Source organism: Gopherus flavomarginatus, chromosome 4 (genome assembly GCF_025201925.1).
Source record: "Gopherus flavomarginatus isolate rGopFla2 chromosome 4, rGopFla2.mat.asm, whole genome shotgun sequence".
NCBI lineage: Eukaryota > Metazoa > Chordata > Testudines > Testudinidae > Gopherus > Gopherus flavomarginatus.
The window spans coordinates 85,027,057-85,049,774 of NC_066620.1; the positions used below are offsets into that span (position 1 = coordinate 85,027,057).

At 43.2% G+C, this 22,718-nt stretch overlaps 1 protein-coding gene across 1 annotated transcript; it reads right to left on the minus strand.

Moving 5' to 3' along the window:
• Positions 1–591: 591 nt before the first annotated feature.
• Positions 592–19,036, minus strand: CCSAP (centriole, cilia and spindle associated protein). Its single transcript, XM_050949184.1, has 3 exons — positions 18,614–19,036; positions 8,571–8,839; positions 592–2,292 (listed from the first exon to the last, which is right to left on the minus strand). The coding sequence occupies exons 1-3, from the start codon at positions 18,951–18,953 to the stop codon at positions 2,119–2,121; spliced, it is 783 nt and encodes a 260-aa protein (XP_050805141.1). The 5' UTR covers positions 18,954–19,036; the 3' UTR covers positions 592–2,118.
• Positions 19,037–22,718: the final 3,682 nt, after the last annotated feature.

Below are 22,718 nucleotides of genomic sequence, written 5' to 3' on the forward strand. Positions count from 1 at the left end.
ATCTATTAAGTATATTTTAGCCACTGGTACTAGCCACAAATAAATTTACAGAATATTTTCAGCTGTAGACAGAAATTAGTTCTGAAAAGCAAATGATCTGTCTATTAAAGACTCTACAAGCCTAGTCTTCTAAACTAGTCACTAGAAAGTTGCATAAAATCTATTGGATGTTTTGAATTTTTTTTTGGAATTGTATTATAAGTTTTTAAAGCCAGAAAATGAGGCCATGTCTTTGACTTATTAAATCCTTCTGTATTTTATAAGTCAGTTTTAATGATCTCTGGCCTCAGTGACATACAACTTTCAAATTATTTAACCTAATAGTATCCCTTGAAACTTAAATATGAAAGCCATGCTTACTCAGTCAATGTGGCCAGTTTCAGCCAGACTATTCTAGACTGAGTCACATCAACTCCTTTATTACTACTAACCTTAGATTTTTGGATTCTAGTTTACTTATTGCTGTTACTTTATTTTCTGCACTTCACTGTAGTGAAATGAAGCAGACTGGTCAAATGCATTAAACACACTGTTACTATACTTCCAATAATAGGGGCATAACATTTCTCAGATTTTAAAAGTTTTGTTTAAAAGAGAGAGTCTGAAATGTTAAGTGTGATCAAGCTATGTCAAAAGAGGTCAGTGATCCCAAAGCAGCCTGTAAAAGAATGAACCTCAGAACTATTACACCACCACCACCACCACCGCACTTCAAAGAGATCTCAAAAAGCGCACAGCTACTGCAAGGATCTTTAAGCTCATGTTTACTACAAAACTAAAATTACATTTAGAACAACTGAGTAAAGAAACAAATTGAGGATCCATCAATTACTGGCAGTCCTACGTTGTACAGAAAACAGCCAACCAAGTGAAAATAGCCACAGATTTCATTAGTCTCCAGTTACTAAGGGGTTTATTTTCTTTCCCCTTGGCAGAAAGTTATGAACATGCCTCCAGGACAGATATGGCCACGAAAACTTCATTTGCAAATGTTTATCAAAAAACTGTTCTACAAATTTAAAACTTAAGTATTATTAACCATACTAAACCAAATGGAATGCATACCAGTGAAATACACTCTCCCCACTCTCCAGCTACAAACATTAAAAACAAACAAGACTTCACTAATGAATCAGCTGGTGTCTGGTCAAAGTACATTTTGAAATATATATACAGTCTTCATTGAGAGGCTGGTATCAAAATGATTAAGCACAAAACGGGTGTTTTTACCAACTCAGTATGATGTTGTCAGGTCAAGAGCAGTACAGCAAGCAATTGTCTATTGACCAACAGCCATCAAATAATGATTGTCTACATCAGTCATTTGGTGTAATAGTCACAGTAATTGCAAATTAATCCTGTGGACTTCTCACTTGGAAAATAATTTGCCACAACTGAATCATATTAATCTATTCCACTGACATTCTAAAACAGCAATGAAACTCAGTTGAAGAATATCTGCATGATTCACTAATTACTGAAAGTTTAGAGAAATATTACCAAAGTTTTTAAAAAAAAAAAAGTCTAATATATAGCAGACAACACTTAACAGCTGTCTTCATCAGGCCAGTATTCATTGTGTCTCAGATTGTGTACCAGAGCCACTTGCTTCCAGGTTGGATATTGTAATCTACTTGATATTTTGAAGGTGTTGAATCAAGTATTTTAAATAATGCAATAGCACATACACCACACTCTGGGAAAGGTTTCCAACACCACCATGATCACATGATTTGAGTTAAGCCCCCCCCACACACTTTTTTTTTTTTTTTAAGGGGGCAGTTGAAAGTTTTTTAGAATTGGTTCATTTCACAAAGATTTTGTAAAAGTTTAGACTTTCAGTATTTTGAAATCATCTCAAAAGATCCATTGAAATGCCTCTTAAAGACTTCAGAAAAGGAGAAATATTTAAAAATTTAAGGAACTATATTTAAAAACATCTTCAAATGTTATGGCTCCAGCTCTACGCTCTACTGATGAGGTAGGTAGCCAAAATACAAATGATTATAACAGACTGCTGGAAACCCCCTATAAAAACCTTGCATAAGTAGTTCGCACCAATGTCCTGATCTAATATAAATATTTTAAATTTAGAAATATGTCCAAGCAACTTTTGATTCACCGAGCTCTTGCTGAGTAGCATCTCATGTACTCAGTCATCCAGGGATTATCTGGCAGGGAAGGCTTTACTCTCCAGGTCCGATCCACATCTGCAGAGCGCACTCGCTTTTGAGACAATTTCCTTTTCTCCACTTGCCTTCTGTTCTTTGCTCGTAGTGCAGATTCATGAATCTATCAAGAATTTAGAATTACAGTCAATTTTGTGGAAAGAGTAAGAAGTCTAATTTTTATTCAAGAAAACAAAGGTTATTTAAAAATTGACCCTTGACCTTCATTCCCCCAGTCAAAGGGAACAATTTGATTCTACGACTATAGGATTCCAAAGAGATTTTAGAACACCCTGGGGTATACATCTTGGTGCCACTAATCACAAGAGAGGCATGTTAGTGTTTGTGGTCTCAGATTAGATGAAATTGAACTTTACAAACATTTAGTATTTCTGCCCCCACTGTTTTTCCTCCCTTCATGATTTCACTCCAAGGTAGAGTTGAAGTTGCTTGCGAGTCTTGAGTTTGCATTTCTATATCTTAGAATCATAGATTATTAGAGTTGGAAGGGACCTCAAGAGATCATCTAGTCCAGCCCCCTGCTCAAAGCAGGACCAATCCCCATATCTTAACATGTTTGAATCTGTCAAGTGTAACCCTAACTGTGAATTTTAAAAATTACAACAACATCCCTCTAATTTATCTTACCCTTAAAATGGAATTAAGTTAGAGATGTACACAACTGTAATTTTTCCTTCTTGGAATTTTTGGTTTTTAAAAGTTAAAAAATTCATACATGAACACCAAAACCCAAAAGAATGCAATTATAAGATTTCTATTGATTTGAAAATGAATTAACAAGCTTATTTTTATTTTAACTTAAGGACAGATTCACCAGTACGCCACAGCAGTCCTTAACATTCAAAGCATACTGTACTTACACAAAATTAATTACTTTGCAACTGACATATTGGTTTAAAGGGCAGTGTTTGGAGACCAAAAAAAAAGTAAGTAAAAGAAATGGAAGCCAGCCCCCAAGTCCCAACATCTGAGCCTGCATTCCTTCCACAATTATCCCAACAGTGCTCAGAGCCATAGGGAACCTTTCAAGCACTGACACCTAAGCTAGCAGGCAGTTGGAGAACCTTGAAGGAGGATGTGTCAAGTCTTCCTCATACTAAGCAGTCAATAGAATGGTTGCATGCAAGTAAGCTGTAGAGCAAAGCTGATGGTTGGCTTGAATTGCAGCCAGTGTGAACAGCCCCACTTCAGAGTCCTCTGAGCTGTTGAACTGACCCTGTAGAATCACAAGTTAGATACATTAATTAATGTATCTTAATTACAACCTAATTTTTTCAAATGTAATTATGCACAAGATCTCCAGATGCTTTAACTATATGGAAAGTTGAGTGTTATTCCATTCCTATCATCATCATTCAGGAAAGAAGAAAGACTACAGCAAAGCTTTCTTAGGACCCACTGTTAGCTTGAGTTTTAAAATTTTAAAAGAATATCATGGTATAATCTAAAGTGCTCTAGGTTCAGAGAGGATATACTGCATTTTTCATAAAGCAAAGCTAGAATCTCAGTGTAAGAGGAAGACAGAACTCAACCTTAACTACAGATTCACAACCAGCATCTCCATAATTTGGCCAGCATCCATGCTTAGCCCAAGATTAGCCTAATAAGGTTCTACATTCTACAGGATAGACTAAGGAACATGCTATAGAGAGGAAAAAACAAGCAAGTCTTTCTGTATTAAGAATGATTACTATGTGGACTTCCAAAGAGTTGATTGGGAGGGCTCATGCAGGCTGCTACGCAATACATGTTTGCACCTATTTTCAGTGGCATTGGTCACAGCCTTCCCCGCATCCCAAAAAACCTGCTGGAATAATGCTTCTGGAATACATGTATTCGAGAACAAAGTGATACCATATCCCAGCAGACCTAAGTGGCCAATAGTTACACATAACTAAAAGGCAACATGACTGTGAGGGATGAGGAAACAGTCACACTGCACATAAAGGCCCTATATGCAGAGCAATTATGCAGCTGCACAAACCACTACCCACTTGCAGATGTTTGGGCATAAGCCTTCCGAAATATCTGCTTCTTCATTAAGAGTGTTCTGGAACCACTGCTAGTCATCCCAGGCCTGCATGATGTGATCCCACCAATCCATGCTTCTGGTCCTGCTCCAGAAGGATCAGCCTACATATGGAGAACCTGCAACTACGACAATAGGCATGAGCAGCTTCAGTCAGGTTGCAGCTGCCATGGCTGTGACCCCCTGCCAAGAGATATTGTCAATAGGATAATTACTGCTGCCAAAACAGCCATCAGTATCTCAGATGCTTTACCCAATTCCCAAAATAGGAGAATGTGAGCTGGAGGTCTTCCTCCAGTGATGGATCCAATTGATGACTCTGGATGCTCGGAGCTTGCAGACTCAAATGGCTTGCCTGGATGCACTGGCAGGCTCCAGTCAAGTTCCACAGGATGGGCAGAAGTGTTCTCCCACGATACATGATGAACTAAGCTCTAGAGTGTCCATAGCTACCCAGGGTGCTGAGAAACCTGGAATATGCCCCAGAAATCTCAATGTCTGACTCTGGTGTAACTCTGGTCTGCGTAGTGCAGTGAGGATGCATTGGCATGCTTGTGAGACTCATACAGCAATGCAGTGTGGACATTTGCATGAGAGCTTGGAAAGAATGGGTCCCACAAACCCAGGTTTGCTATGCAGCATAACCATACCCTTGGTCCACTGTCATGGAACATCAGGCCTTGACATATTCCAATGACAAGACTATGGCCTGGTCTACACTATGCGTTTATACCGATTTTAGCAGCGTTAAACCGATTTAACGCTACACCCATTCACACAACGAGGCCCTTTATATCGATATAAAGGGCTCTTTAAACCGGTTTCTGTACTCCTCCTCAACGAGAGGAGTAGCGCTGAAATTAGTATTACCATATCGGATTAGGGTTAGTGTGGCTGCAAATCGACGGTATTGGCCTCCGGGCGGTATCCCACAGTGCACCATTGTGATTGCGCTGGACAGCAATCCGAACTCGGATGCACCGGCCAGGTAAACAGGAAAAGCCCCACGAACTTTTGAATTTCATTTCCTGTTTGCCCAGCATGGAGTTCTGATCAGCATGGGTGGCGATGCAGTCCCAAATCCAAAAAGCACTCCAGCATGGGCTGTACGGGAGATACTGGATCTGATCGCTGTATAGGGAGACAAATCTGTTCTATCACAGCTCCATTACAGAAGACGAAATGAAAAAGCATTTGAAAAAATCTCCAGGCTACGATAGACAGAGGCCACAGCATAGTGCTGTGTGACAAGCGTAACGGAAGCCAAAGAATCAAATGGACGCTCATGAACGGAGGGAGGAGGTACTGAGGACTCCAGCTATCCCACAGTCCCCGCAGTCTCCGAAAAGCATCTGCATTCTTGGCTAAGCGCCCAATGCCTGTAGGGTCAAACACATTGTCCAGGGTGTTTCACAGTATATATCGCCAATTTACCTCCCCCCCCCCCCCCCGTGAAAGAAAAGGGAATAAAATCATTTCTTGACTTTATATGTCACCCTATGTCTACTGCATGCTGCTGGTAGACGCGGTGCTGCGGCAATGAATAGCAGCATCCTCTCCCCTCCCCAGTGGCAAACACTACAATATGACTGCTATCCATCGTCATCAGCCCGTGAGTGCTCCTGGCTGGCCTCAGGTGAGGTTGGCTGGGGGCATCTGGGTAAAAATAGGAATGACTCCCAGTCACTCCCAGTAGATGGTACAGAACAGCTGGTAACCATCCTCATCCTAGTAACTGGGGGCTGAGCTCCATCAGCCCCCCCCTTTCACATCTGAAGAAAAGATTCTGTACTGCCTGGACTATCATAGCAGCTGGAAGCTGCCTCCCCCTCATTTTATCTCACTAAAAAGTCAGTGTTTCTTATTCCTGCATTCTTTATTACTTCATCACACAAATGGGGGACACTGCCACAGTAGCCCAGAAAGGTTGTGGGAGAAGGGAATCAATGGGTGGGGTTGTTGCAGGGGAACCCCCCCGTGAATGGCATGCAGCTCATCATTTCTGCAGGATCTGACACGGAGTGGCTGTGCTCTCTGGTTCTCTAGTACACTTGCCCCATATTCTAGGCAGGACTAACTATTTTTAGATAAACCATAAAGGAGGAATTGATTTGGGGGGTCATTCCCATTTTTGTCTTTGTGCCCCCGGCTGACCTCAGTGAAGGTCAGCCAGGAGCACCCATGACAGCAGCAGACGATACAGAACGACTGATAACCATCTCTGCTACAGTGCAATGGCAAATGCATGCTGCTGTGTAGCACTGCAGTACCGCCTCTGTCAGCAGCATCCAGTACACATAGGGTGACAGTGACAAAAGGTAAAACTGAGGCCCAAACAAGGTCAAGGTCAGCCATTCTGTAAGATAGTGTGTTACAACAGTCAGAACTTTCACCATTTTGGAGTAATGAGTTGTTATTCAGACATAACATTTTACTAGCTACCAACACTATCAGGCTCAACATTTACAACTTCATAACATTACTCAGCTTCCAAGGGATAGATACAAAGGAATTCACTCATCGATAGCTGAACCACTTATGTCATTTCTAGGCTTGAGCTCGTCTACCTGTCTGCCTGCTTTGGGACACTTGCTGCTAACTGCCCAATTCTGATAGACTTTCTTTCATGGAGTTCAGACCCTGAGGGTACATTTATTTCATCCACTTTTTTTCCAGTAGCGCTGAAATAAGACAAAGAACTATGCATTAATCAGAGGCTGCACCAAGGAGTCATTTAGTCTCGAACCTTTTGAAAGAAATTGGCAGTTTAGAAATATGGGGCATGGCTTTAGTCGACATTTTAAATGTCTATCTGCACATCTATATTAGGGCTGTGAAAAAACCAGACCCCTGATTGGCCAGCTAGGCAGACAAAAGCCCTGGTATAGACACAGCTGTACTGACAAAGGAGTGTTTGTTGGCATAGCTATCATTTGGGTGGGGGTGTTCCTACACCAGCAGAAAAACTCTTGTCAGCATAGGCTGTGTCTGCACTAGGGAGCTATGTAGACAGACTCAGTTGTGTGAGAACTAAAGCAGTATTGTTAGATCCAACCAAAACCAGCTATAAACGTAGTCACTGGTTTTCTTACAGTTGAAGCTATAGAGTAATCGGTGTGCTTGAAAAATTAGTGATGGGAACAAAGTATTGGTCAAAGTTCATTTGGAGTCTTCAGACAGGAGATTTTGATTCTTCATAAGCAGTTGCTCTCTCTACCCCAAAATCCCCACCCAAGCTCTATAATGACACATAACCATGTCTAATGACAGTCAGATAATTGGCATCTACATAGATAACAGGACCCAATCTTCAGCATCTCACAGGAGCAGGCCCTTAATGAAGAGGGGAGGGGAGAGGAGGGATGTGCATTCACTATACTATTTGACTAGGAAGAAGTTTGTCATACACTACATAATTTATAAAGTGACAAAACCACTACAGTTGAGACCAAGGCATTTTAGTTCTTGCGGTCATCACTGAAATAACGGCTTGATTGTGAATTTGATTTTCTTCAGGGTAGAATTAAGGTAGGTTGCATTCCTCGTTTGAAGGAGGTGTGCAACCTTAACTGAATTTCCTGGAGTTTTTTGAAATTAATGTTCTTGAAAGGTACCATGCACTCAAACCACTGGTATGACTTCAACCTTTGAGTTTGAATTGAACATTTATAAAGAGCATATGCATTTATACACTGGGGCAAAGGGTGAAAGCCAATGAAAGGAAAGGCATCTATTAGAGGAGCCATTCTGATGTATTTATGGCAAGATTTTCCAAAAGTGATCGGTTAATTTAGGTGCCTATGTTTTAGATGTCCAGTTTGTCATCTCAACAGCCTGAGTTTCAGAGGGCAGGTACTTAGCACTACATGAAAATCAGGCTTGCAGGGTGTCAAAGTGGGCACCCAACAATTTTTAGGAAGTGGCTGATTTTTGCTGTGGAAGCCTGAGCTTCGTGTGCATAGGGCAGACAACTACTGTTTAAGTGAAAGCGCACACACTACATGGAACTCAATTTTCCTAAACTTGGAAAAGTTAAGGCCAAGTGAGTCCTGCAGGATTCAGGCCTGGAGCTCTAGAGAATTTAGGTATTTCAAACCTAATGCCTCCTAGTCCACTCCTCCCAAAGTGTCATTCCTTCTGACTGATACAGAGTGACAAAATAGCATGGCAGGACTAAGCTAGGAAAACTTTACAAGACATTAATGCCCCAAAAGTCCTGGATGCAGGTTAAGAGGGGTTAATAGGGTAGTGAATTTTATTTATAAATAATCAGTATTATTCTTTTCCCTATAGATGGGGAGAGATTAAACTGTAAAAAACAATTTTATATTTATATTTGAATGTTTGCTTACTTCATGCACTGAAGCAGAAGCACAGACATTGTGAGTTTTCTGGCTCCCTGTATCTGTACGTTTTTCTCCCCAGCCATATAAAGCAAATGGATGTTTATGCTCCTTTGCTGCATCTGTCCTTTGAGGACTTTTAGCTGATCTTCGATCATTCCGACTGGACAAGGCACTTCGACTTGGTTGTTGTCCTGTACGGGTGGTTGATTTGTCAGTTTCTTTCACCAATGCCTGTTCTGCAACTTTCTCTTGGTCGTCTCCCTCTGTTTCTTTCTCTAAAGGAAAAATAAGAAATCAGTTCAGCTTTAAAACATTTAGCAACAAAGACCGCATACATATATGTGCCTGAACAACAGTTAAAATTTTTCTTCCTAAAGTGGTATTGAAAGATAGAGAAGAGGAACAGCCCCCAGTTGCATGACTGCAGATACACCCCCATTAAGTCTCATTTATACAAGTGATCTTCCCCTTGTTAGTGTCAGACTGGCAAATGGAGCATGCTAGTCACTTGATGTCCAAAACTACAGAATATCAAATACTTAAAACAAGTGCACTCAATATAAGGGTGTGACCAAAGCCACCTAGGAGCACTTGCTAGAATAGACAGACTGAGTACCATGAGGGGCCATCATCTTGCAACTTTTTCTACATAGCCAACAAATATGTTGACATAGGCATTTAAACTCGGTCATTATCTTCAGTGTGCCTGGTAGAGTATGTGAAATATGACCTCATGCTGTAGGAGTGCCTACCCTTACAAAAGGGTCTTTGAATTTAGGCTTCCTTATGTGAAAGCTTTCATGCTTCCTGATTACACACATTTTTGCCAACTGTATCCTGCTGATATTTTCATGGGAAATCACACTTCTCAAAATAGCCTTATGTTTAAGTGGCCCCACTTACACACTGTGCCATGCTTGGCCCAGAGCCTTTAATACTGCTCTGCAGATTCCTTTCAAAACACCAAAAGCCAACACACAATATGTAGATTTATAAACAGGTATTTGAGGGTTTGTTTTCTTTTTGCTGATGTTCTTTTAAGTGAGTTGTTTTACACTAGTGTACTTAATATGCAAGTGAAAGAATGGCCACCAAATTCAACTGTCCAGCACTGCAGGACTGGAGAAGCCATCTTGCTCCTAAAAATCAAGTTTTATTTCACACGCTGCCTTTGCAAGAAAAAGGTTAGACTATTGCTTGCCTTCAGATTACCTGAGCTTAGTTAGAAAGCCTATGCTCATTCTCCCCTGCCTCCATCAGATCACTTACATTCAAACTGAGCCCCAGCCTCCAGCATGCTCAACTGTGTGCACTGCTCCCAAGACATTGCTTTTGACATCAGCTACTATCCATCATACTCCACTCTAACTGGCAGCTCTGCTCTAGTATTTGCATCACTCTTCCACCCCCACAGCTGTTTATTGTGCTCCACTTCCTCTCAGCCTTTCCAGACATCCCCATTCCCCACTCAGACTAGCAACTCATTGCTGTTGTCCCTGATGTTAGTCAGCCTGCCTGCAGCACCACCTGTTGACCATGCACAGTGGGAAGGGAAAGTGACACTTTACCAAACTGCATTTCTACTTGTCCTGAGTCGACAAGAGGATTTTTCCCCAGCCTGTTCAGCACAGTTCCAAGGAGTGTTCCACATGCATTCAAGAAGAATCTTTCAAGGTTCTATCTATGACACAGACCCCTGGCTCTCAGTACAGAGATCAATTAACTGTTAGAAAGTTTGCTCAAATGCCAAGCGTCCCTCTTTCTTGTAAAACAAAACTGTTTCTATACCAGAAAATGCAAAAAAAAGATTTATGTTATAGTGTGTGTGTGCGCGCATGTGACAGATCTCCCTGCCCCGAGTTGTTACTGGTCTACATGGGCAAAAATGTAACAAATATGCATAGGAGAATTTTTTCTTTGAAATTTACAGTAAAATCCAAATGGTTTTACAAGAGTTAATGACAAAAATATCAGGACACAAGAGATGATGGAAGGACCTCAGAATAGACTATTCTGCAAGTTCTACTTTAAATAAAAGCCATCTTTCTGTTATGAACACAGCAATCACAGTGTAAATCAAAGTACATCCTGTTAGTGGCCTCTGTGCCCAAATGCAAGGCTAACCCCCTACTCCCAAGCATCCAGTTTTAAACCCCACAATGGCACTTGGTGGGCAGCACCACATGCATCCTCCATCCCAAGACTCATTAACTCATGCCAGGTTTGCCTTGTAGAGCAGACAGAGCTCACCTTCTGCTCCCTTTCTCCAGATGCCAACACGATCCACATAGAGACATACCCACAATCAGGAGGTGAGAGCAAGCCAATAAAAAAATTGAGTGGAACATTTAATGAAGTGTTTCAGTTTGTAGTTTTAAAGTGTGTATGGTTGAAGGTAAAGAGATACCCATACTTTAGACAGAGCTCCTATTGGACCCAACTTGCACAAGCAAGCTTAAGATTTCACTGAGCATGTAAACTTTAGCACAGTTTGGGTACTTAGCTAGCACAGGAAAAGACAGTCATGTAAGAGGAAATAGTCAAAATTATTTTTAGGTTTTGTGGTTTTGGCCATAGGTTGTCGCCACAGCTTGCCAGCTTGTTCAAAGATGACATCTGCCCACTGCAGAAACTGAGAATACAAACTATGTAGCCAATAGAGATGAACTGCTTGGGAAGTGGGATAGTATATGCAAACCGAGAGGGTGTCACATTATTTCTAATTCTTAGCACCTTTAAACGCCATATGGAATGGGGGAAATTCATCTAGCTCAAGGTTGGAATAGCTAGTGGACTATGGAAGTCAACAGGAGAAGGGGAAGTTTAAGAACATTACAAAAAGAAGAAACAAATTCAGTAATACACTTGCCTGCAAAGCTTCAGAAACAAAAGGGCAGCATGGAAGGCTACAAGAAGGTAGTGGTGAAAGAAAGAATATCCTCCACACACATCAAGTACAGGATGAAGAGTCTGTAAAGAGCAATTCCACAGTCAACAGCAGTCATTCTTTCCTGCCTCTTCTCCAGCACAGCACTATCATCAGACCAACCCCTCTTTAAGGCACTTGACTCTGGATTGGTCATGCTACAGCTATATAGCATTTGGATAATTCTCCAGCACAGGCCTTATGTGCACAGGAACCTGCACCAGTAAAAATTACTCTTAAAACCAAGACAAGTCTGTTGACACATCCATATGTGTAAGAGGCAACGGGGTTCTTTAAGGAGGATGAAAATTGAGATGCCAATCTATATCCATCGGTGACTTTTGCAGTGCCATCAGCACCTCCACACCAGAACCCTGTTTATGACAGGTTTTTTTAATATGGGGAATAACTTTTCAGCAATACTACCACCTAACCTGTATCTGAATGAGTCAGTGTGATGCAGTTGCTAAGAAGGTTAATATTCTGGGATGTACTAAGAGGAGTGTTGTATGCAAGACATGGGAGGTAGATGTCCTGCTTGGCGCTGGAGTGCTGTGTCCAGTTCTGGGGGGGGGGGGCACACTAAAATAGATATGGAAAAATTGGAGAGAGCGCTCAGAGGCAATTAGCAAAAGCGATAAAGGCTTTAGAAAAACTTGCCCTATGAGGAAATGTTTAAAACCTGGGCATATTTAGTCTGGAGAGAAAAGACAACTGAGTGCGGACCTAAGTCTTCAAAATATGCTAACTACTGATTGGTTGTTCTCCACATCCATTGAAGATAGGCCAAGAAGTAATGGGTTTAAATCTGCAGCAAGGAAGATTTAGGTTAGATATTAGGAAAATAGTTGTAGCTAGAAGGGAAGTTAAACACTGGAATAGTCTTCTAAAGGAAGTTGTGGAATACCAGTCATTGGAGTTTTTAAAAGAACAGGTTAGACAAACATCTGTCAAAAATAGTCTAGGTATACTTGATCCTGCCTCAGCACAAGGAGCTGGCCTGAATTACTGAAATCCCTTCCAGCCCCACGTTTCTATGATTCTATAGAACTTGTAATGTGGATGCAGACCATGTTAAGGAAAGAAACAGTTTTCAAGTTAGTTGACAAAGGCCATGTGGATGGGATCTTTATTTGGCACTCCACAACTCGTGTTAAGTGGTTCCCTTCCAAATGAACATAAGCCTGTGTGACAGCTTTCTATTGCAATAAGTCTTAAAATGTGCACTAACCATCCAGCACTGAAACCTAAATAGGACTTATTTCTTTGGGAAAGACTGCTATACAAAAAGACCAAGGAAGGAAGAAGCAGTAGTACCCATAAATGTCACTGCAGCAGTGAAATATTCCTGAATTTGAACAAGAAGTGCTAGCCATGAGGAATGCACAAATCTGAATAGCCATATAAAAAAAAAGCACAAGATTTTTAGTACAAAAATAACCTAATGAATAAAGTTGCAGTCTTGAGTCTCAAACAAACAAAAAAAAAACAACAACTGTATACTGCATGATAAACAAGCACATCTCCTGGTAAGGCCCTATCAGATAACTGCAGTGTGTAGGTGGATGTCAGTCACAAAGCTTGGAAGAGCTAAGTAAAGAAAATGCTGATATTTAGCTGCCCACACAGCACTTTTAACTGTAATTAAATTTTTCAAGAGATGTAGCTGGAAAGTGTAGATACTACCGCTTCATAAATTTTCTCCTCCTTGATCTTTGAAAATTATAGGCGTTAAGCAAAGAATGAAATGGGGGGGAGGGTTTCGACAGAGTGACCAATAGGAGTTCTGAACTACTGTATATTATACCCAGCATAACCGTTCACAGTATGACCAGAGGAGAGGGACTTTTCCTAAAAAAAAAACAGAGCCAAAAAACCTTATTCTGCAATTATGCAGAGACACTAAAATCTCATTTAGCATTGGCCTCCTAAACCCAGGGGTGTGAGTTCAACCCTTTAGGGAACCAGTTTAGGATTGGTCCTGCTTTGAGCAGGGGGTTGGACTAGATGACTTCTTAAGGTCCCTTCCAACCCTTATATTCTATTCTATGATTTGTTTGAAAAGTTATGTTTCAAACTTTCTTGCTAAGGCTCATGAGTGCATGAACAGTTGCCACAAATGGATGTTGTGCAGTGAGTCATGACAAGTCAGCAGGAACCATATGTGTTTTTCCCCCCCTGGAAGCAGGCAGATCTTGGGGGAAGTGTGCGTTGCTTATTTGCACCTATTGGAACCATGTCAGCTGTGTGTGTGACAGGTTGGTTTCATCAGTCAAAAGCCCTCCATGCAGTTTTAAGGTGATGGCAGCTCATCAAAATGTTGGCTCATATAGCTCCCCAAAACATAAATTAGATGTTAATGTGGGGCTGCATGCAGCTCCAAATTAACAAGGTGTATGCCAACTTCGGCACTACATTGCACTATGCAAGCCAGAGTTACACCAGAGTCAGACACTGAGGTTTCTGGGGCATATTCCAGGTTTCTCAGCATCCAGGGTAGCTATGAACACTCTAGGGCTTGGTTCATCATGTATTGTGGGACAACATTTCTGCCCATCCTGTGGAACTTGACTGGAGCCTGCCAATGCATCCAGGCAAGCCGTTTTGAGTCTGCATGCTCCTAGGATCCAGAGTCATCAACTTGGAGGAAGACCTTCTCCAGCTCACATTCTCTCCTGTTTCGGGAATTGGGCAGAGCATCTAGAGATACTGAGATGTTTTGGGAGCAGTAATTATCCTATTGTAGAACATTTGCCTCTGCTCCCCAGGAGGTTCCTGCTAGCTCTGGATCAAGGCAGTGCAGGAGGAGCTCTTTTCTTTAAGTGTTCTAGATGGGAAGGGTATGTTAGACTATGGTCCTATTCACTCCTAAATGAGTGACAACTGGCTGAAAAGGGAATGAACAATCCTCAACACAGATTGGAAGGGGCTCATTGGTCTGGCAGTGTAAAGGTGTTGCCACCATCTTAGATTCCCTTAGTGTAAATAGCTAAAGCATTCATGTCCTCGGTAAGGGACCCTTGGATATCATGTACATAGTCACCCACATGTACTTATTGGCAGGTCATAAGTATACATGTTGATAAGAAGAGGACTTAGAATGGATCCTTGTGTAGGAGTCTATTATGGAGATGCTGTACTGTGCTATTTTCCATGACTGAGAGGCTACAGAGGGAGCCAGGCATAGTTTCTGCTGTTTCCCCTGCTCACCAGAATCACTGCTATATTACACAGGTTGAAATGTGAACCAACTGTGTCCATCCAAGTACTTATTGCTGCTACACATTAGGACAGTGAGCAACAGTAAATCCTGATCCAGTTGGAGAAGGATATGTATGACCATGTAAACATACTGTCGGCACTTGAACCCATAGCAGCTCTTGATATCCACTAGTGATAAGGGGGGGGGAGGATTGATCTCTATAGGGTCCTGTACAAGAGAGCTCCCAATGAAGATGAGCAGCTGTCTGTCAAGATCACCTGAAATCCATCTGTGAGGAATGACCAGAGAGCCAGCCTCCAGTCTATCAATTTGCTACCCAGTGTAGCTATATAAATAACTTCATGGAATATCTTCGATAGAGACAGATGTCAGAAGTTGTAGCTTCCTGGCTTGAATTGAATGGCCTCCTTACAAACAATGACACTACATGCCCCCTCTTGCCCCAAACACAGGTATAAATAGCAGCGCAGATGCTGAAGTAAAGACATGCCTGAATACTGTCAGTACATACCCTACAAGGCTCTCTACATGCCCAACCAGTGCCTTCTCTGTCTACACTGCCAGTTTTAGCAGTGTAATATTCTGTCACTCTCCTGCTGTAGGGAAAGGCTCTAGTAGCATCCTTGCCACAAGGAAAGTCTACAGCCAACTCCCCTCTACCAGAGCCTTTCCTCACTGCCTCCCCGTACCAGAGCCTTTCACTGTCATGTATAGGTACACATAGCAGTGTCAACATAGCCTGATTTCACAACAGCACATAGGTATACACACCCCACATACCACCATGCTGCGTAAACATACTCTAAAGATACAGTGCTCTCAAAACTCCAGTAACTGGCATGTAGCCTTCCTTGCTGCTGCTGCTTTTTGCCACAAAACCTGCTTATGTAATTATAAAGATACACTGACACCATAGCAACAATTTACATAAGCAGCTGTGAGTCAGGATGAGAGATACTGCCACAATTTGTTTCTTTAAACATGCTCCACAAATGCTGGAGTTACAGTTTCCACTAGCCTGGGTCATGACAATTCATGATTTACAGTCAGTCAATGTACCTAGTACTTCAATACCACCTTCATTTTACAAAAAGTGCTGCAAGAAAAGAGGTGTTAAAAGGAATACGTGGAACTTCAGTGGTTAAAGTGTTTTACCTCACAAAGCACTTAACAGTATAGATGCCCTAATAAATCTATATACATGGTGTGACTGCTTATCATTAGTTTTTGTACATCACAGCCTCCATTTTGAGTTTCACATTTTTACTTAATTTACTTATGTTAGTATACTGTACATGTGTCAGAGTCTGACCTTGAGGTATTGCAGGTGCCAGGTACCCATTCACTGCAATGGGAGATTCAAGTGCTCAGGAACTCCCAAGGATTAGGGCCTATGGTGTCTGCCCAAATCACACTTAGCACTTGTGTGACTGACTATAATACAGCACAGTTCAGGGATAACTGAAAGTAGTTACTACACAATGCTGGGTAACAAGAAATGATAATGGGCAATGGTCCACATAGCCAGTTATCACAACTAGCCCGGGTGTTGGCAGTCTTGACAGATAAGGAATGAATGAGCATGAGAATCAGCTGCACTTGCATACCCCGGAGAGGTTACTTCTAGGGCAAGACATTAGGAGAGCAGAGCAGGAAGATGTGCACAGGTGCTGCCTATATGGTACACAGAGAGCTTCAATTTCCAAGGTTATTGCGTTTATGAAACATGCCAGACATTCACTTAACCTGGAATTATATAATTCCCTGGGCTACAAATGTATGAAACAGTGCAATTTAACATCCCACGCTGTTGTTTTTAGTAGTCTTCTTATCGCTAGGATAAACTAGACTCAAGGATTGTCTATACTTCATTAGGGATAGGACTCAAAGGAAAAAACAGGTTGTTTTTTTTATAGACAATTATTTACAGTGCCACATAACAAGCCTCATTGTTTTCACAAACCAAAATAGTTACTCTGTATTTCAAAAGAAAAATACTTAACTCCAAAAATTGGAAATGTGGAGAGATTTTATTAAGTTTTCTAAATACATCACAGTAGTATCTAGGCACTGAAAATAAGGTAAAATGAAAAGTAAAGGACTCAAGTGGACTAGAGCCTAGGGTACAGTCATGTATACTTGCACTTCCCCATTCCATCCCAAATCACCACTTCTGTTATCATGAATAAACTTCAACACTGCATTCTGCACTAAGCTCTGAAGGTGGAAAGAGATGATCTTTGGCAAACTGTTCCACAGTAACGGACTAGCACCTAAAACACTTTGTCTCCAGCTACCAGTGGCCTCACTCTGGGTTCGTCCAGCTGATGAACACAGGGGTCTTGGAGGAGGGTTGGGAACCAAGCGGCAGGCACAGAGGTAGCTTGGTCCAAGCTCCTTAAGAATTATAATGGGGCCAGGACCTTCCATTGAACTCAGAAGCAACTGGAAAAGCCAGCAAGAAGGTGTGGAAAATTGGTAGTGTGCTCTGTGGTTAGCCTCCTTTAGGTAAAGGGTATTATGAAATCTAGGGTGAAATCTTACAAAAGGGTATTGAATTATGAAAGGAGAGGTCAACTGCTAGACTTTCAGCTTCCAAGCAAACAAGAAGTTACTAGGCTGCAAATAAACAGAAATTGCTTGAGCCAGGGGGCTAAAAAAAAAAAAAAAACCTATTTGTGTATCACCCTCTGCAAGCAGGAAAGCTGTCATCAGGGCAGGCTTTAGGAAGTGCGGGGCACAATTTGAACAGTTTTGATGGGGTCCCAGCAGGGATGACTAAGTAAAAAACCACATGGGGCTTATACTTACCTGGCAGTGCTCCAAGTCTTCGGCAGCACTTCCACGGCGGGTCCTTCACTCACTCCAGGTGTGTTCGGTGGCACTGAAGGACCTGCCGCTGAAGACCTAGAGCAAGCGAAGAACCCACCACCGAAGCGCCGCCAAAGACCTGGAGTGCCGCCAGTAAAAATTAAAAAGGCGCCTCTAGCCAGGGAAGAGATTCTCACTGGATGCAGGGCCCGATTTGGGGGAATTGGTGGAATTGGCCTAAAGCTGGCCCTGGCTGTCATGCCAAGTGATGAGACCTACACAGTCAATTCCTGCAGAATTTAAACCTTACAAGGAAAAATATGGGTCAGAAAAAAGCCTTCCAAATGGGAAAGGAGCATAACCAAAGCAGCCTTATCTGTCTGAGCCTACATGCAATCCTCCCAACAGGTCTCAGCCAGCAACAGCTTTAAGCAGGGTGAAATTAACAAGACCTGCACAGGGCAGCTGCTCTGGGAACCAAACCACTATATTCATGGGCACAAATTCACAGAAGCGTTGGGTTTGTTTGGTTTTTGTTTGCTCCTACACCTTTTGCGTGGGGCACTGAAAACGCTTGTTGCTCTGGGTGACAAGGGACCCGGATCCTCATCAGTTTCAGGGATGCGTTGTGGGCATCAGGCAAGCTGTCAAGAATCACATGATTCTCCTGCTGCGCAAAGCTGTGAGCGACAGCGGGGACCACCAGGGCTGGAGGCCACCCCCCCGCACAAGAGAGACGCAGAGGGGACAGTGTAGCAGATTTTCCTCTCCCCCACCCCCGGGCAGCAGGAAGGCCCGTGTCTTACATGTGTCAGGCCAGGAGCAAGGGAAGGCAGGAACCGCCTTCCCCTTGCACCGCCCAGAGCGGGGATAGCGAGGGGGGATTTTAATCAGAAACCCGCAAGCTGGAGGCTGCCATGGCCGATAGAGCGGCACAGTCTAGCAGCAATCCAGGGACTGCCCGACGCGCCCAGGAGCAGCCCGAGAGGGGGAGCAGGAAGGTTTGACCTCCCACCCTGGCTCTCCAGACCCCATACCACGGAGCACCTGCCCACGGGCAGTCACGGCCCGGCCCCGCCTGTTACCTACCCGCTGGACGCGGGGGCTCCGCCGGGCTCGCCTTCCCCGCTGCTCCCGGCTCCCCAACGCGGCTGCTGCCGCCGGGACCGGGCGCGCCTGGCGCTGGCGCCTCCTGCTGCTGCTGCGCGGCCGGGGGGCTGGTGCTGGGCGGCGAGGGGGAGCCGGCGCTGCTGCCGCTGCTGTCGGGCTCCCAGCCGTCCCAGAGCCAGGGCCGGTGCGCCTGCTCCAGCAGGCGGCGGCTGAGGCGGTAGCGCAGCAGCTCCCGGTAGCAGGGGCCGCACGACTCCCACTTGGGCTCCTTGAAGCGCTTCATGTACTCGCTCTTCACGCGGGGCCGCGCGGGCACCATGCCGGGGCCGGGCCGGGCAGCTCCCACGAGCCCGCTCCAGAGACCCCGCTCGGCGTAGCCGCTACCTCCCCCCGCGAACAGCGCCTAGGCCCGCCCCTCCCGCTGGAACGTTTAAACCCAAACAGCGACGTTCTGTGCCCGCCCCTGCCCTGCTCTGGCCAATCATCGCGGAGGCAGCGTCTCTCCCTCTCTCCTTCCCTCCCCCTCTCGCGCACACACACACACATATATCTACGTCACAAAGGAGCCTTGTGGAGCGGGGCGGGATGTTGCCTGCAACCTACCTGTGGTCTCGCTCGCTCTACCTGCCGGGGGCCGGGGCGCCGTCCTGCCTGCCCTCCCGCCGGGGCTGTGATGGGGGGGCTGCAGCTACTGTTGTCCCGGCGGGCTTCTGGGGGACTGGGCCTCGTATGGGCTGGAGCAGCGCAACCCCCTCCCCCGTCACAGGCGGGACTACCCTTGCACAGACGGTCCCTGGCAGATGCCTCCCCGCTGCCGATCAGGGGCAGCCAGGTGCACTAGTAGTTGCTACTGCTTCATAGCGGAGGGGGTTGGGGCTCAAAGCCGGATCAATGCACCCAGGAGACCAAAGCGAAGTGCAGCTGGCAGCCTGGGCTGATGTGCCCCTCTCCTTCCAGAGCTACGAGGTACAATCTACAGCCTCCCTCCTCTGTGTCACCCCATCAGCTCTCTTTTAACATACTCTTTAATTAACGCTAGTCCCAGGGATGGAACTGGACCAGATCAGCAACTCCGTGCTTTTTTTAAAAAATGTTGCCAACCTCTTCTCCAGAATTTCAGCTTTCACTGGAATAATAATAATGAAACCCTCTAGTCCTCATAATTGCAATGGAAACCTTTACAACTTGAACAGCATGTAAAGGATGCAGTGGTGTCTAGCCAGGTCTGAAGGCAACCTGAAACAATCACTCTGGGAGGTTTAGGCTGCTCCATTGACCTCTGTGAGATAGTAACTGAGATGCCTTGCCCTTAATTTTCAACATTGTTGACTATTTCACTGCTGTTCAAAGCATGTCAGAAAGGAGGGGGGACAATCAAATTATGAAGATCTGCACAATCAACAACTCAGTTTGGTGCCGTGAATGAGTGGCACTTGGGAAAGTACCATTTTTCCCCAGAAATTGCCCTGTGGGGGTCAAAGGGGAGGACTGAAGCACAGGAGGGCATCTAGTGAGTCCTACGAAGCAGGAGCCAATCCTGTAGAGTCTAATGGGATAGCTAGGTCCTCCTCAACTAGCCCATTGTCTACCTCTTTAGAGAAGTGGAGGCCTAGACTGCTCTGAGGGTGAGTGTGGAGCTATGCAGTTTCCTTTCTGGCTAAGTGGGTGCTGTTGGGTGCCTGCAGACTCAGGGAAAGAAACATCATTAACTCAGTGTAATTGTTTTCAAGCCATTTTCTGCAACCCTGGGGACAAGAAACAATTTCGTTTTAAATAAGCTCTTAGATTTTGATGTTATTGAATGATGCTGGGAGCAGAGACTCTAAAGCATTTGCCTAAAATGTAGGTAGGGTCTATGCTGCAAACTTTTGCCAGCTTAGCTATGTTGGTAAGGGGTGTAATCTGTGACTAATTTAGCTGCTGCTGTCAAAAGCCCCTAGTTTTACGTTCAGTTATACCAGCAAAACTACACTTTTTGTGGAATATCCTATTTCACTTGGGAGAGATGTAGTGTACGCTATACCAGCAAAAGCACAGTTTTGCTGATACAAGCTGCATCCACAGTAGAAGCACATGATTGCTGGTATAGTATACCGGTATAGCCTTAATTGGGCTCTGCCTAGTATCAAAATTCCATTGAGGAGAAGCAAAAAGCCTGAGGGATCCAACAGCACAACTGATCTTATTTTGAATATCTGCACAATCTACTGAGTGGTGTCCTATTTTAATATCTGAGGTAGGCAGAACTTGGTTTAGGGGTGGAGTTTGAGAAAAGTACCACTATATTTTTTTCCTTCCCGGTTCAAGCCCTCAAGACCTATTGAGTTGTGGAATAACCTAGCTGCATTGATTGAAGCATTATAAAATGGATTGGTCAAAACAATAGAAAATAAACCATAGGGGATAATCCTATAGTGGCAGAAGGATGGATTGGATAATATAATACATCTCTTCCATCTTTATCATGAATTCAATTCAAACTAAAGTGGGAAGTAACAGAAGCAAAATGTTATTACCTAGGTATTGCACATTCTCATGGGGAAAAACAAGTTCGTAAAGTGCTTTGAGAGCTTCAGAAGTGCACAGTATTGTCACATTACAGGAAATACTGTACCAAACCTGAATGTAACGTAAATGGAATGAACTAGTTTTACAAACATGAAGTTAGATGGGAAATGGAGACATTTCCTTTGCACTGCAGGCCTTTTACTGCTAACCTTTTAAATTATGTTGCACAATTTTATTGTTAGCGAATGCTGGCTATAGGTTTCAAATGCCATTTGTAAAGGAACACAATTAGGTTAAAAATCACATTTAAAAGTATTTCCTTCCCTCTGCTATTAACCCAATCTTAGATTAATAAAAACAGAATAATTTTAAGATATAATTTACTATTTAACGCTTATGTGTTAATGAGGACTGGATGTAATGACCCAAGAGTTCCCTTCAAGTCATATGTCCCATTCTGTGTACGCTTTGCCCTTCATTCACCGCATAGACCATTCTTTCTGTTGTTACGTCATGAAAATGTTTCCTCTGAAATGAGTTTATGATTTGGGTTAACAAAGCCCATATTTTTGGCCTTAGCCTGATAAGCATCCCTCTCACAGAATTAGATCATATAAAAAAGCACTTTTTTAACCATGAAGTCCCTTTTATCCACTGAAATAAAAGACTAGGTAGAGAAGCAGAATTATGCTGTGACATCTTGCTCGTTTATTTTATTTGCTCTTGAGAGCAAATAAAACTAGAAAGGCTTCACATCTTCCCATAAGGATCCTTTGCAAAATATACAACTGGAAAATAAAATGTTGTTTTTGCGACAGCTTAACTCGCCATCAGAAACCTGCTGTTGAAACCAGAACACTTTCAAATTTACCCACTTGAGGTCCTGAGGAGACTTTTGCTTTTCATTTGCCTCCCATAATTGTTTCTACACTGAGTTGCACAGACTATGCAGTAGTACTTGGCACTCAATATTTATAATGTAAATTATGTTACAGAAAGCATCATAACTAGGTATCTGTTTATTCTCTATTGAGTTTCTGAAGTAATATCCACTTAACCATGGTCAATAATTCATTGTTTCTCCTCTATAAATGACTTTAAATATCCCAGAGCTCTTTGGGATACATCTACATGAAAGGTACTATATAAATATAAAGGTATTATTTATTATTCTTAGATTGTAGTAGGCATCTCAGTTGTCCAATACATTTATATTCCAAGTGTCTTGTCTGGGGTTCTTTTTTGCTGAGCAATGGATTGTATCTCCTCTGCTGGCACAAAATATTTTGAAGCGTGGGAATGGCAGATTTCTCATAAAAATGATTCTAGATAGAATAGTGTTGTAGCCATGTTGGTCCCAGGATATTAGAGACATAATGTGGGTGAGGTAATAGCTTTTCCTGGACTAATTTCTGTTGGTGAGAGAGACAGACTTTTGAGCATACACAGAACTCTTCTTCACTTCTGGGACTGAATAGAGACACTGAAGCTGGGTCTACACTACAGACCAATATCAGTATAACTGTCACTCAGGGGTGTGAAAGATCCACATCCCTGAGTAACGTAATTATACCAG